The sequence below is a fragment of the Meriones unguiculatus genome, chromosome 14 (genome assembly GCF_030254825.1).
Source record: "Meriones unguiculatus strain TT.TT164.6M chromosome 14, Bangor_MerUng_6.1, whole genome shotgun sequence".
In the NCBI taxonomy this organism is placed as follows: Eukaryota; Metazoa; Chordata; class Mammalia; order Rodentia; family Muridae; genus Meriones; species Meriones unguiculatus.
In genome coordinates this window covers 53,311,610-53,325,050 of record NC_083361.1, presented here as the reverse complement: position 1 = coordinate 53,325,050, position 13,441 = coordinate 53,311,610, and the positions used below count along the sequence as shown (strand labels likewise).

Genomic DNA, 13,441 nt, shown 5'->3' with positions numbered 1-13,441 from the left:
GACCAGAGAGGTAGGTGCAAGGGGCTCAGTATCTGGCAGCCTCCTGCAGAAGGACTCAGGGTCCCAGACAAGCCAGGAGGCGGCCATGTGTTTCTCTTCCTGGCTCTGTCACCTCCACAGTACCTTCTGCTTGCCTTGAACACCAGAGCACTGAGCTATTCCTTACAGAGGACACAGGGACTCAGCAGCCCACCCGGGCTGGGCTGCCACCATGTCTCGTCTCTGAGCAGCTGCTCTGGGGTGCCTGACATTGCTGGTGTAGTTTTCCCCTCATTCCTTCAAGCATTGGTTGGGTCCACCCTCGCTGTGCTCCCAGTCCTGTCTCCTGCCCGGTGGATAGCAGCTAACGGCCACAGAGTCAGCTACTGCCTCAATCTCTACCCAAAGATGTCTGCACCAGCCGTGCCTGGGCTCCTCACATCCCTCGCTTCTCACCCGCACATGAGCTCCACTGCTTGCCGTCTCTTGCTCGCACACCCGTCACTTGACATCTACAGTGCCTGCTCTCTGAGACATCCCCAAACTCCCACCCCTGCAAACATGGCCGCATACCCGTCCACAGAGCCCTACGCAATGGGAAGTGTGTGGCTGTGCTTTAGTAGGTCTGCATCAAAACACTGGCCTCTACTAGAAAACTGTCCTTGCTCCAGAGCACTTTAAATGGATAACTTAGGAAAAAGATAACTGTCCTCACACCCTGTTCTGGATCTTGTTTTCAGATAAAGATTCTCTACTGGGTTTCAAATCATGAAATACATGGACCCTACATTGATTCAGTGATGCTAAGCCCTCCTGTGACCAAGCATGCCTTAGCCCCTGGGTGATTGTTGCTGCCACAATATTGTCACCACTGACAAAAGCTTGGAGTCTTTTCACGGAAGGAACAGCCCAACTGCAGCCTTTGAGTAAGGTAGCCTTCGAGGACCTCATCAAGACTGTGGAGCCCCAACTTCTCCCAAGGTCACCTCTGGTTTTGTTTCTGTTGTGGGTTTTTTGGTTTGTTCTGTTTTTGTTTTTCAGGCAGTTCTGGCTGGCACATAGGATCTCCTGGCCTCAGCTTCTGAGGGGCTGGGTTTATAGGCTTCTACCCACTGGGTCTCTTAGTGGATCTCTGGTAGTTAAAGCTTCAAAGAGCTTTGACTGGTTACTTAGTAACAATGTTACACGGTAAAATGATACAGCAAAGGAAGGGCCCACCTAGCCTTGGTGCAGACCCGTCCTTCTGTGCAACCTTGGCACGCATGCACGTGCACTTTAAAAACTTAGGCAAAGATGAACGCTATTTCAGGGGTAAGAGGCTGTACCAGATGACAGTTGGTAGGGATTTAGCTTCTAACGAAGGGAAATAAAACTGTTGACGCTGTTTACAGATGCGAGTTTGGGAAGAGGCACTTATTCCTCTCATGGGTTCTCCATCGGGTGGGCTCTGGAGCTGAGTGGCTTGCTGGCTGCTGGGAGAATGGCCAGCTCCCCCTCCCCTGCCTTTACTTACATCCTCTGACTCGAACACGTGACAGATCATCTTGTACTGCTTCTTCCCTTCCTGGGCCCCAGGCGTGGTCTCGATGCAGTCTTGAGAGGCTGACCTGGGCATGCGGCGCCTGGCCATCAGAACCACGATGTTCCCGATGTCCGCAATGTAGGAGATGGTGCGCAAGGCGTGGTCCATCATGGTTTCCTGTTGGGAGGAGAAGAGGCCCACTCATCAGGGACCACTGAGAGTATTCGCCATTAACAATCAGTCTGGTCTGGGGTTTTGTAACCTCGGTCCTGCTAACATTTGGGGCCAGATCATTCTACTGCAGGAGGCAGTACTGTCCTGTACACTGGAGGACAGTGGTAGTAGCATCCTGGCCTCTATCCACTGGATGCCCAAACCAAAAATATCTCTGGTCATTGCCAAATGTCCCGAAGTGGATGTATTGAAGTGGTTCTTGCTGAGAACCACAGCTCTAGTGAACAGTGTTTCATGATCCTGGGCCTGTCTCATGCTGGGATGGGCCTCTCCCTCCTTGGAGAAGGAGAGGGCCTTGTGCTGAAGGCCATTCCAGTAACATACAGTGTCTCACAAGGGCTGGCTCTACGCCCTCCCAGCTTTCCTGCATGGAGGCCAATGATAAGTCTGTCACAAGTCAGGAGATGAAGTAGCGAACTAGCCTGTGGTCATCAGCGAGTCTCCACAGTGGTCCCTGGCCAGGCCTATTGCACTTGATGTCTTTTGTCATTTGACAGGAATCTCCTTGGCTGTCTTGCCCATGACCCCTTCCGGACAAAGCTGCACACAAAGGCCCTGAAAAACTAGTCAGCGGGTCTTTTGTACCTTTGTTCTCCTACCACAAAGGGAAAACTGGCGTTTCTGGGGCTCTGACCTCCGGAGCTCTTTCCCTGTGCACAGAATTCTTCTCTCACGGTGTGCAATAAATGCATCTCTCTGGAGCAGCGGTTCTCAGCCTTCCCTATGCCTCAGCCCTTTAATATAGCTCCTCATGTTGTGGTGACCCCAATCATAAAATTATTTTTTGTTGCCACTTCCTAACTGCAATTTTTGTACTAACATGAATCATAACATAAATATCTGATATGCGGGATATCTGGTACTCACGGCCCCTGGGGAAGGGTCATTCAACTCCCAAAGGGGTCATGACCCACAGTTTGAAAACTACTGGTCTAGGTGGTGCTCTACTTTTTGCCAAGATTATGAAGGGGGCTCTGAATCCATGGCACAGGGAAGGTCGGGGCTAGTTCTCCAGCATCTGAGACACACTGCCCACTAGCAAAAGCTCCCAAATCACTCCCCAGCTCTGGCTCCTCAGAGGCAGAAGCTGCCATGGGAGTGACCTCAGTCTCCTTGGCCAGGCATGTTGCTCTCTCACCTTTTCCCACCTTCCACCCTTTCCAGTTCATTCTAAATGGCAATGACTTGGAGTAAGCTTGCGAGCTGTTGACGGCCTGTCCTCCTGTCCCTGGAGGGCAGCCTCCTGGCACGAGCATCAGCCACGGACAGGGTGTGGAAACACATGACCACCTCAGCAGGCTTGACAGAAGTCCCAAGAAAGACCTGTCTACACGGCCCACCCTCAGCTGGCACATGGGAAGGACATTTCAGAGAAACTGCCTCCACACTACCGGCTGAGCGTGATCCCCACTTCCTGCATGGCTTGCGTCGATGGCAGAGCCTGAGAGTGGGACACCACCATTCTTCCTGGGATCCCGCAGTCTTGCTACATGCCAGGAAGAGGGTCCTTACGCGACCAATCCCCCGGTCAGGGCTCTGCGTGCTAGGATGCCTCCTGGCACATGCACTTCACATGGTGGGGGCACTCACTGCTGGGGACAGACTCTGTACCCACACTTCTCCCGAAGACCCTTCCCTTGGATGACTGCTGCAGGTGAATCTGAAATGCCCCCAAGGGGCCCCCTGTGGTGCTACTTACTGAGAAGTGGCAGAACCTGGGGCCTGGGCCTGGTGGAATAAAGCTAGGTCACTGGGAACGAATTCAGGGGGGTATTAGAACCCCCCCAGGCCACAGTGTCCTCTCTCTTCTCTTGAAAGCCACTAGGAAATAAGCAACTGCCTTTGCCATGTGCTCCCACTATAGTGTCCGTTTCACTAAAGGTGTGTAAGCAATGGGATCAGCAGACAATAGATCAGTGGTTCCCGACCTTCCTAATCCCAAGACCCTTTAATACAGCTCCTCAAGGTGTGGTGACCCCCCACACACCATAAAAGTATCTCACTGCTGATTCATTCATAACTGTGATCTCGCTGCTGATATGAATTGTAAAGTAAATATCTGATATGTGACCCCCAAGAGGGACATCACCCACAGATTGAGAACCACTGCTGTAGGCTATCGCTACCCAAACAGCCAAACAAACCTTTCCTCTTTAACGCCGATTGGCTCAGGCACTTCTTTTCCCACAGTAATGAAAAATTAACTAAATGGTAGATGCTGGGACCCAGGGTCCACACTGTGAAACAAAGGGGCATGTATGGAATGGGGAGGAGAGCACTACCATCCCAATAAGGGTCCCAAGGGTGATGAACTCACAGCTTTTCGCAGCACATGCCACTGCCAAGGTGCAGGAGCAATGGCACATACTAACAGTGAGCACAGCCAGCAGCCAGGTCCACCCACTTTTCTAAATGTCACTGCCTACTAAAACAAACTACCGGGGCCTGAGAAAGACGCCTGGCTCAGGTCTGAGGAAGTGTGTGGTTATTGACAAATGTATTATGGTCTTAGAAAGCAAAAACTGCATTCAAACATTGGACGGAGGATGCCAAAATAAACACACAACAAGGTTCTCGGAGTCCAGCAGAAAAGTGAGCACACCATGAGGAACTGTGTTAAAGGATCACAGCACTAGGAAGGCTGAGAACCACTGGCCCAGCCTGTCACCTCCTGACTCCCTGACAATGACAAATCAACAAAGGTGCCTTTCCCCTGAGCGTAGCACAATTCCTCTCTTCTGCAACTAGACAACTGTTCTCCCGAGGGCCCAGGCTTTGCAGTTGGCTATCATGGTTTTGGATAAACTATCAAGTGCTTACCTGTGTGTCAGCGTTTAAAACTTTGATCCTCTGGGTGGAGATGAAGAGGTCGACTTCTGTCAGGGTCTGAGCATCACCCTCAGAATTCTAGGAAAGAACAGCAGGTGTCGTTACAGCCCAAAGGTTCGCCACAGTTCACGGTCTGATACTTTGCTACAGTGAGTTTGGGGTGACACGGAAGGAAACACCAATCCAAAATGGGGCAGCCACTGGAAGCCTGCGTGCTTGGTAAGGAGTCCCTCTCAAGTGTGAGTTCCCAAAGTACAGAACGCAAAGAGCAGAGACAGCTTTCCATGCATGTCATGCAGGTGCCCAGAGTCCTATTGGTTCTCCTTGGCAGCAAGCAGGGTCCCTTGGCTAATTCTTGCTGGATTTAGTGATGGTGACCCTCATCACACTCCAGGTACATTCTTGAGGTTGGAGACTCTAGGAAATGGGGGGAAATGTGCTCAAAGAAGCTTGATTCAGACCTAGGGCTTCCATTTTACTTAAATGTTCACAATCACACAGATGACTTGGTCAGATCTTCCAAGAACCATGAGAGAGGGAGGAGAGGGCAGAGCATCGCCTGACAGTGACAGGCAGGTGTTGGTGGGGGGAGGCTGTCACACCTTGTCTGTGGCCTCCAGGGGAAGCAGCTGAGTCTGTCAGCTGTGTTCCAACTTCCTGCTCTGTAGCCACTCAAGGCCTGCCCCTAAGCAGGGCAGCTCCTAATTGTTTTTTCACACCTGTGAGGCTCTTAATTACCTCACCGTGTTGCAGAGAAAGAACGACCCCCCCCCTTGCCTGATGGAGTGAATAATTCAACATGGTCACTGGGGGCCCAGAGTGGTGTCCTCCATCACAACATAGCCCAGAATGTGACTCAATTACTCAGTAGACAAACTTCCGAACGAAATTCTCCCCGCAGACAAGTTCTCCAGAATCCTAAGCTGCAGAGAGGCCCCGCATTTCAGTGACACTATACAGCTTAGTTCTGTTTTCAAGGGCAAAGATCCCTGGGTCTGTCAGTCCACCACACAATGATACTGCTTTTAGAGAGAGAGAGAGAGAGAGAAAGATTCCTAGACAATACAGTAGAAGGAAAATATTCAGGACCACAAATGGGTTTTTCCTCTGTTTTAAACAACCTGGGTTATAGCTGACATCAATGGAACCCCCAACGCCACAGGTCTAAATTAATTGTTTAGGTGGGCATACAAGGTAATGAATGGGATTCATTATTATATTGTGACATCTTCATACAGCATACGCCATACCTGCCACTTTACTTTAAATGTTATGTCATGGGATTATAGCTTAAAACTGTCTTTCTTAAAAGCAGAAAAAGCCAGAAGTAAAAATTTTAAAATGTTAGAGGTTGGCCTTGGTGGTAGGAACTTCGGGGAAGGAAGCAGAGTGAAGAAACCCAAGTGGACTAGATGTGAAAGGTGAGTAAAGAGATGAAGGAGAAACTGACAGAAAGGATGGGGAAGGTCATCTATGACCTTCCTGGCAAAAAATGGAAAGAAGGAAAATCCTACAAAAGGGCACCAGAGAATAGAGTGGGCCGTGGCTCAGCCAGATCACAGAGGGACGCTGCACAATGACCCCAGGCACTGCCCAGAGAGAAAGAAGGCCTCTTGAGCAAAGATGGCCCGCTGCCGATGCCTTTTTGAAAAGGGCTAGACCATGTCTGGCCCCATTAGAGCCTATAGGACTTGTGGGCCCACAGATCCAGAAATACGCAGCAATCTGTAAGGACCCCAGTGTTCCCAGCTTCCCCTGCCATGGGCAGCAGAGGAAGACAGGAGACTGCAGGCGAGGTGGCACTCTTCTGCAGGGAAGCACAACCACAGGCCTTCAACATGTCTTGCTTTGCCTAGAGCCTCTTAACATCCAGCCTGCCAGGGCAGAGGGAGAGGGGTGAGTTCATCCCCCAGATACGGAATTCACTATAGGGAAAGGGAACTCAGCAGGTGGGGTCCTTTGGCCAGAGCGCCGGCCGATACTGTTAATTTGAGGACAGGGGAATCTAGACCTCTTGCTGTTGAAGCATAAGAACTGAGGGGCTAACAGGCCACAGCACCGAGTCTCCATGGCCTCATCCTGGGCCCTCTGACACCAAGCTTGCTGGCGTTCTGTATGAACACATAGAACTAACCAGCACTTACAAAATGACGAGGTCAACAAACCAGTGACCGTCAACCCAATTTTCGAAAGTCTACCCAAGCTTGAAAACTATTTTCTTTTCCTTTTTTATTTTTTTTCTTCTTTCTTTTTCTTTTCTCCTGTGTGTTCCGATACCTTTGCTCACTAGGCGGCTGCTCAGCCACTGATACATATCTGGTAGAGAGGACAGTTCGAAGACAAACTACTCTTCGTGCTGATTTAGTGCACAAAAACTAAAGGGCCCGCACATCAGAACAGTGTAGTTAACCCTATGTGGGAAGCCTGGTGCCAGACACACTGCACTGTCATAGCAAACGCCGTGTTTAGAAATGCCCACACAAAACAGAACTCTGAAGACACAGACCACGCTCCAGGACACGGGAGACAGCAGAAAAGACAGTTGGTTAAAAGGCGACATCAAAATAAGCAGTATGGCTTCATTCTAAAATGCCAGCATTCTCCTAACAAGGAAACAAAGCCTACAAGCTCTGTGGTACTATTAGAATTCCCACCAGAAGTCCCCATGCACAGAGCAAGACACACCACACACACACACACACACACACACACACACACACACACACACAGGCATGCACGCACAAAACAAATACATGCATGCAAGCACCACTGTCTCCAGCCCACATGGGTCCTACACACCGCTTTTTTCTTGATCTTAGCAGCCTTCTGCATCCTCTGCGCAGCATGGAAAAGAAAAGAGAATCAGGAAGGAAGCTGTGACAAGGTTATTTCAGCCTTGTGCTTAATAGGAAGAACTCAAAATCCGAAGGTCCCCTGCAGGGAGCAGCGTACAGTCACCACTGTGCTGAGAAAACAGAGCAAAGAGAAACCATTCATGCTTGCCCCCCGGTGGCAGAAATGATTGTCCACCCGGGACACCCGGGAATGGGTTCAGGTCCCAGGGAACAAACAGGCTGAGGTGGCTCAGGAGCCATAGGGCCCAGAGCCTCAGGGGACAGGGGTAGACACCCTGCCTCTCCCTTATTTGCCTTCTCCTCACCAGCACGGATAGTCTCGTGGTGCCTGCCGCTCCCATCCGAAGAGCTTAGTGTGTGGTAGGGAAAAGAGGGGGGTACAACAGTGCTCTTCATTCCCCCGGGCTGATAACACGTTCAGGCTGTCCTCCTTATCCAGGGTGGGGCACAAGCTCCTACTGCCACGCTCCTTCCCCCTGACTTTACTTAGCTTTGCCCATCATCACCTGCCAGAAGAGCCACGCAGGCCAAAAAACATACAGCACTTTGGGTATGTCAGCTTTCCTCGAGGCCATGCGTTTGAGTGACACTTGATGTATTCTCCCCTGCTTCTGCAAGCACTTTGGTGCTAAAAATACACTGTTGGGACAGGATTTAAGTCTCCATACAAATATGCTTAAAGACTGGAATGCTTCAAAACCGCTAGCTATCATCAAAAATTATTTCCCAGGGACTGAACGGACCATGTGTAAGGAGCCAGTGACAACTATGTTCAGCTGAGCATTTGCCAGCCGGGCTATAGGTCTACTTCGCATGCCGGGCATGCCTGTCTTCTGTGCTGAATAGAGCTTCCAGACCCAACTGGACTCCCCCAGTTCTGGGCTCCTGTCAAGGGCCCACCCAAGCATCCCTCAGGCCCCAGAAGTACGCCCACCTTGACCCTGCTGACAGCCTCCTGAGCCTGCATCATTCGGATGTTTTTGGAGGGGTTGCGCTCAGACAGCAGCTGGGTGGAGCCCAGGTAGTTTGCTGCAAAGATGATTCCATCGATGAGGTCTTCTGGCTCACAGGGCCCTGGAACTGAGGAAGTGGAGTATGAGTACCTTCCTAAAAGAAAACCACTGGGGAACAAGCACCTGCATGCCTAGCCCAGCCCAAGGAACCAGGATAGTGAGGCAGGAGGGCTGAGCTCTGCTGTGGACCTGCAGCACAGGGAAAGCCAATACAAGCCACACAGTTGACACGTGGCTGGACACCTCTGCATGGATGGGGTGATGGATGGGGTAATGGGGACCCCAAGATGACTGTCTCTCAAGGTAGCTCAGCCTCCAGGGTGACACATGAGCTGTGTCCTAGAAAGGACCATTTGCCAAACACAGCAGCACTTTCCACACTGTCGGGGAGATATGTGTAAGTTCATGATGAATTCTTCTCAGACTTTCCCTCCTCCGCAGCTTCTCATGCCACCCAAAACGGGCTCCAGCTGGGCAGCACAGTCCTGGTTCTATCCATGGCAGCACAACAGAAACTGCCCAATGGAATGTTCCTCCTCTACTGTTCAATGCAAGGGCCATCAACACGGGCGCTCCGTTCCTGAAGGCGCAGACTTGATGGAGGCAGGTCTGGCATCTGAGGGCCAGGTGCCTAGGCCCAGGGCAGTGGCGCTGGTGAGCCAGCACTGCTCTGTAAGCCAGGGATCCCCTAGAGGAGACGGAGGGGGCAGAGGGGTCACGATGTGCAGAGAAACTCCTGAGATGAGAGCCATTCAGAGAAAAGACTCAAGGACTGAAAGCAGCTGCAGTTGCCTGCACAAGCTTGAACCCGTCAACATTTCATCATGGAAGGAAAAGGGACGCATGAGGTCTCCCCTCCCCAGGATCTAGAAATGGTTGCTCAGCGGAGGGGGAGTGTCACTCTCTTCAGTGGTGTAACTGCTAGCATCCAGTAAATAAGCAACCCCCCCAGCCATACAAGCTGCCAATAAACTCAGTTGGTCTCTTTCTTTCTCTCTCTGTCTCTCCCTCACTCCCCCCCACCACACATACCCATACATACCAAGAACACAAACATCACAAAGACATGGAAAGAGAGTGGGGACTTGTTGGGGAAAAAAAAGGGGTTTTAGAAGGGAGGACTGAGGTGGGTAACAGGGTGTGAAAATGACTGAAGTTAATTATATGCCTGTATCACTCCGTCAAAGGATAAAGAAGAGGAATCAAGGCTCTGGCTGGCAAGCCTGTGGCTCCCAGGCCTCTGAGCTGAGACTTCGGGGTAGCTACGGTGGAACAGGGTGGGATCATGAGACTCCTTCCCAGTTGGGGGTTTCCCAGGTCAAGCACCCCCTGGAAGTCCAAGACCCACTCTGGCTTTCTCAAGCGAGGTCTCTCACGCCCTGCCTCCAAGGACAAGGCAGCGTCACTGGCCTGCAGTTCTCCATCATCAAGGTCTAATCAGGCTCCTTTTCCTACCAAAGGCACCATAGCCCTAGGACTGGAGCTGGTGGCAGTCTTGTGCCAGTGGACCAGCCAGGGGGTTCTGAGGCTATCCAACACAAAAAACAGAAACCATCACACCCAGACCAGGCCACGCTGACCTCTGGGGCTCCAGGCTGAAGGCAGGTTAGAGATGTCTATCACTGGCCAAGGGGCATCTCATAGGTCTGCAATCCACAAGTGGGTCCAACGCAATAATAATAATCTCTCTCCCTTCCCTGTCTCCCTGTGTGTATGTTTGTATGTATGTATGTATGTATGCATGCATGCAAAAGATGAAGACTACTGTGTCCATGAATGGTGCAAGGACTTCATCTACCTTTGGTGAGACTCGGCCAGTACCAGGGTCCACACTAGGCAAGTGTCCTCCATCCTGGGAGAGGGAGGGACAGGGCAGGCCTGGTCTTCTTGAATCTGACTGCGGTGGGCTTTCAGAGTCTGCTTCTGTCAGTTCCCCAGGTGACCTGACCAGCTTTCTGGATCTTGATGAGGCTCACGCTCCTGTTTTCATCCACGTGCCTGAGGAGACTGTTGACAGGACTGTTACTCCTCACTAATCTGAGGGCACGGTGGAGGGCACAGACGTCTGGGTATGACAGGCATCTGTTCTTTCTTTCCTGAACTCTAGCACCAACCCTTGACTGATACCAGCAGAGGGAGACGGAGAGCACAGTAACTACAAATGTTAACCAGGCAGGTGAGCCTGAGTCCCCAGGGGGCAACCTGCCTCTTCCTGATATACCTTTGACTCACACAGCCCATGTCCCCGGTGTGTGCAGTTGAGAGGGGTGTGAGATGCTCTTCTTCCTTCTCTGCCTAAAGCAGCCTTCGTCTGCAGCTTGGTTATGGAGCCTGCCGTGCTGCTCAGAGGATCCTTGTGCTCTGTGTGTGACCATGGGGTCTGAACCGGGACCTGCAGCTTCTTGCCTGCTCTGTGGACAGGGAAGTCTGGGGTCTTGTGGAGCCAGACCTGGGACCACACATCCCTGCTACCCGGCGAGGATGATAAAGCCTGTATGGAGGGAGGGGGCAGATGCCGCCAGCACACCAGCCTACTCTCAGTCACTCTCCCGAGCCCCGAAACTGCCCACTTCTCCCTGGGGGCCACAGGACATAGCTTGGGGGGCTAGAGCACAGCACCAAATGCATGGGGTTCTGTGTCGCTGGCAGGCCCCAGGTGCAGCTGCTACATCTGCTCTGTAACAGCAGGGTCCCGGCCATCAGTCCTTCCCAACCCCATGAAATCAACCTCATTATCCCGTTTTTATGAGAAAGACCATTTTAAGCAAAGTCAAATGACTTTCCTCAAATCAGCATCCTGACCAAGAAGACTTGTGATGTCTCAAAACATGGCTCACAGGCTAGAGGGTAAGGCTGACACCGGTCCACAGGTCAATATAAACTCATCAGGAAGAACTGTGGTGAGCACCAGGAAGGGAGGGGAGGGCTCCAAAGGAGAAGAAGCAGGCCCAACAGCTAGAGGAACCGGAGTGGGGGGCTGCCATGAGTTGAAGTCTCTACAGTTGGAAGATATCAGCAAGTCACAGAGAGCGTTCCAGGCTGAGGCAAGAGCAGGCACAAAGGTCCTGGGACAGCAGAGAGAGAAGCAATTCAGTTGGACTAAAGGACATCCAGATGATCTGGTGCAAGGAATGAGCCAGAAGTTAGAATAGGCTAAAGTACAGAAGCAGTAGTGGCCAGATAAAGGACTTTGGAGCCATTCCAGAAACTTACTCCAGCCTACCAACCAGGTGAATAGCCCAAGGACACTACTTTCTCCAGAGAGACAAACGAGAGGAAGAATGGAAAGCAACTAAGTGGCCACTGCAATGAACCAAACAAGCAAGGAATGATGTAGACCAGAAGGATGGTGGGGACTGAGAGATTCAGTCAAACTTTGGACTGCATGTGAGGTGAGGTTGAGAGGGGTTGGAAAGAGGAACCATGTCTAGATGATTGCAGTTTCTACTCACTAGGAAGGGTCCCTTGGGAAAAGACTGGCCTTTCGAGTGAGGACTTTGGACCAGTTTAGCTGCAGGAGCCAGGCACCTTCCAGCTACAGTTCAGGAGGCATCCCAGATTAGGAAGATTAAGAATGAACTGTGAGAGGTGCCAACTGGGGCTACAGGCTTAGGTGAGTCACTGTGGGAGGACAGGGAGGGAGGTGGCAGAAGGAGGTCCCAGGAGCCAGCTCTGCCAGGCCTCGGGTCGAGAAGGAGCTTGGAGAGAGAGACAAGCCCATCTGTACCATGCTGGCAGGAGGCCATCTACAAGGGGCCCCCATGTACTGGGCATCCTGACAAGGCAGCCAGCGGTGACCCTGGAGCAGTTTCAAGGAATAGCAGGGGGGAGCCAAACCCTGGGGTGAGGTGTGTGGGCAGGTGTAGACTGTGAGCCATTCCCCAGTTCCGGCTCCAAGGAGAAGAGGAGGATTGCTAGTGTGTGGAGATAGAAGGCGGGCAGATGGGTGCAGTGGGAGGGAAGGAGGAAGAAGAGGCATCAGGTCTTGTGAGGACTATGGTGCAAAGAGAGAAACACCTACCTCCATAGCCACAGAAAGGCCACAAATCTGACATGTCACTCTGGGGGGACACTTAAGTCCATTTGTCAGGACAGCCACCTAGGTCAATGAAGAGACAACCCATGGGAAGGAGCCCCAAGTTTGAAAGGCATGGCTTCCGGGCACTCTGCAAAGGCTCTGTGGCCTATAACAGCTCAGGCCTCTGAGAAGCGCACCCCTCTTCCCCAATAGCAGAGTGGCCTGTGCTACTAACAGATGGCCTGACACAGGCAGGACTGTCACAGACAGCAGCAACTCACGGTGACTTGGTGTGGTATTTTAGAACACAGTGAGTGACCAGGGTCAGTGGCTGCAGGAGGAGGAGAAGTTGTGGCAGAGAACGAAAGGCTGAAGTCAAGTGCATCCAGCCGCTAACTCTGCAGAGGAGACCCCTAAGCATTAGCTGTGTCTGGGTGAATGACTTCTAAGATAAAGGACAAACCAGCACCACCACCACCACCACAACAACAACAACAACAACAAAATCCAAGCAAATAAATAAACAGAACCTGGCCAAACAAGAGGAGGCATTTTTTTTTTTAATGCCACTATTTGTGAAGGCAAGAACCTGGAAAGACCCCAGGCACAGCTGAGCAGGAGTCATCCTACACTGAGGTCCTATGAACCCCAGTCCTAGAACCATTCAGGACCTGAGCACATGGCTAGAACTGGTGTTTAGAAGGAAGGCATGATGGAGAGAGGAAGTCTAAATTCACCCCCACTTACTAAAAGAGGGGAAGATACAATCACGATAAAGATATATGAAACATGAACCATCGTATAAACCAAGTGTGTAAAAAAAACACATCATATCACTCCCCATAAAATTCTACATAAAACTTTTAAAAGACTTTTACATATTGTTCATTGAAAAGTTTATACAAAGAATGGAGTATTTTAGAAATCTAAAAAAACCCATGTGAAATGTTACAAATGCTATCCATAGAGAGAAGTATCTACAGAGAAAGGA

At 51.2% G+C, this 13,441-nt stretch overlaps 1 protein-coding gene across 7 annotated transcripts in view; it reads right to left on the bottom strand.

The window, feature by feature from the left end:
• Apba2 (amyloid beta precursor protein binding family A member 2) overlaps positions 1 to 13,441 on the bottom strand; it is a 236,214-nt gene that overhangs the window by 12,043 nt on the left and 210,730 nt on the right. For 6 of the 7 annotated variants that reach the window (XM_060367275.1, XM_060367277.1, XM_060367279.1 and 3 more), the window contains 4 exons: positions 8,354 to 8,499; positions 7,364 to 7,399; positions 4,556 to 4,642; positions 1,493 to 1,678 (listed from right to left, as the gene is read on the bottom strand). In XM_060367275.1, the coding sequence (XP_060223258.1) occupies positions 1,493 to 1,678; positions 4,556 to 4,642; positions 7,364 to 7,399; positions 8,354 to 8,499 (455 nt within the window). The remainder of the gene's footprint in view (positions 1 to 1,492; positions 1,679 to 4,555; positions 4,643 to 7,363; positions 7,400 to 8,353; positions 8,500 to 13,441) is intronic. The other variant, XM_060367281.1, reaches the window with a different exon arrangement.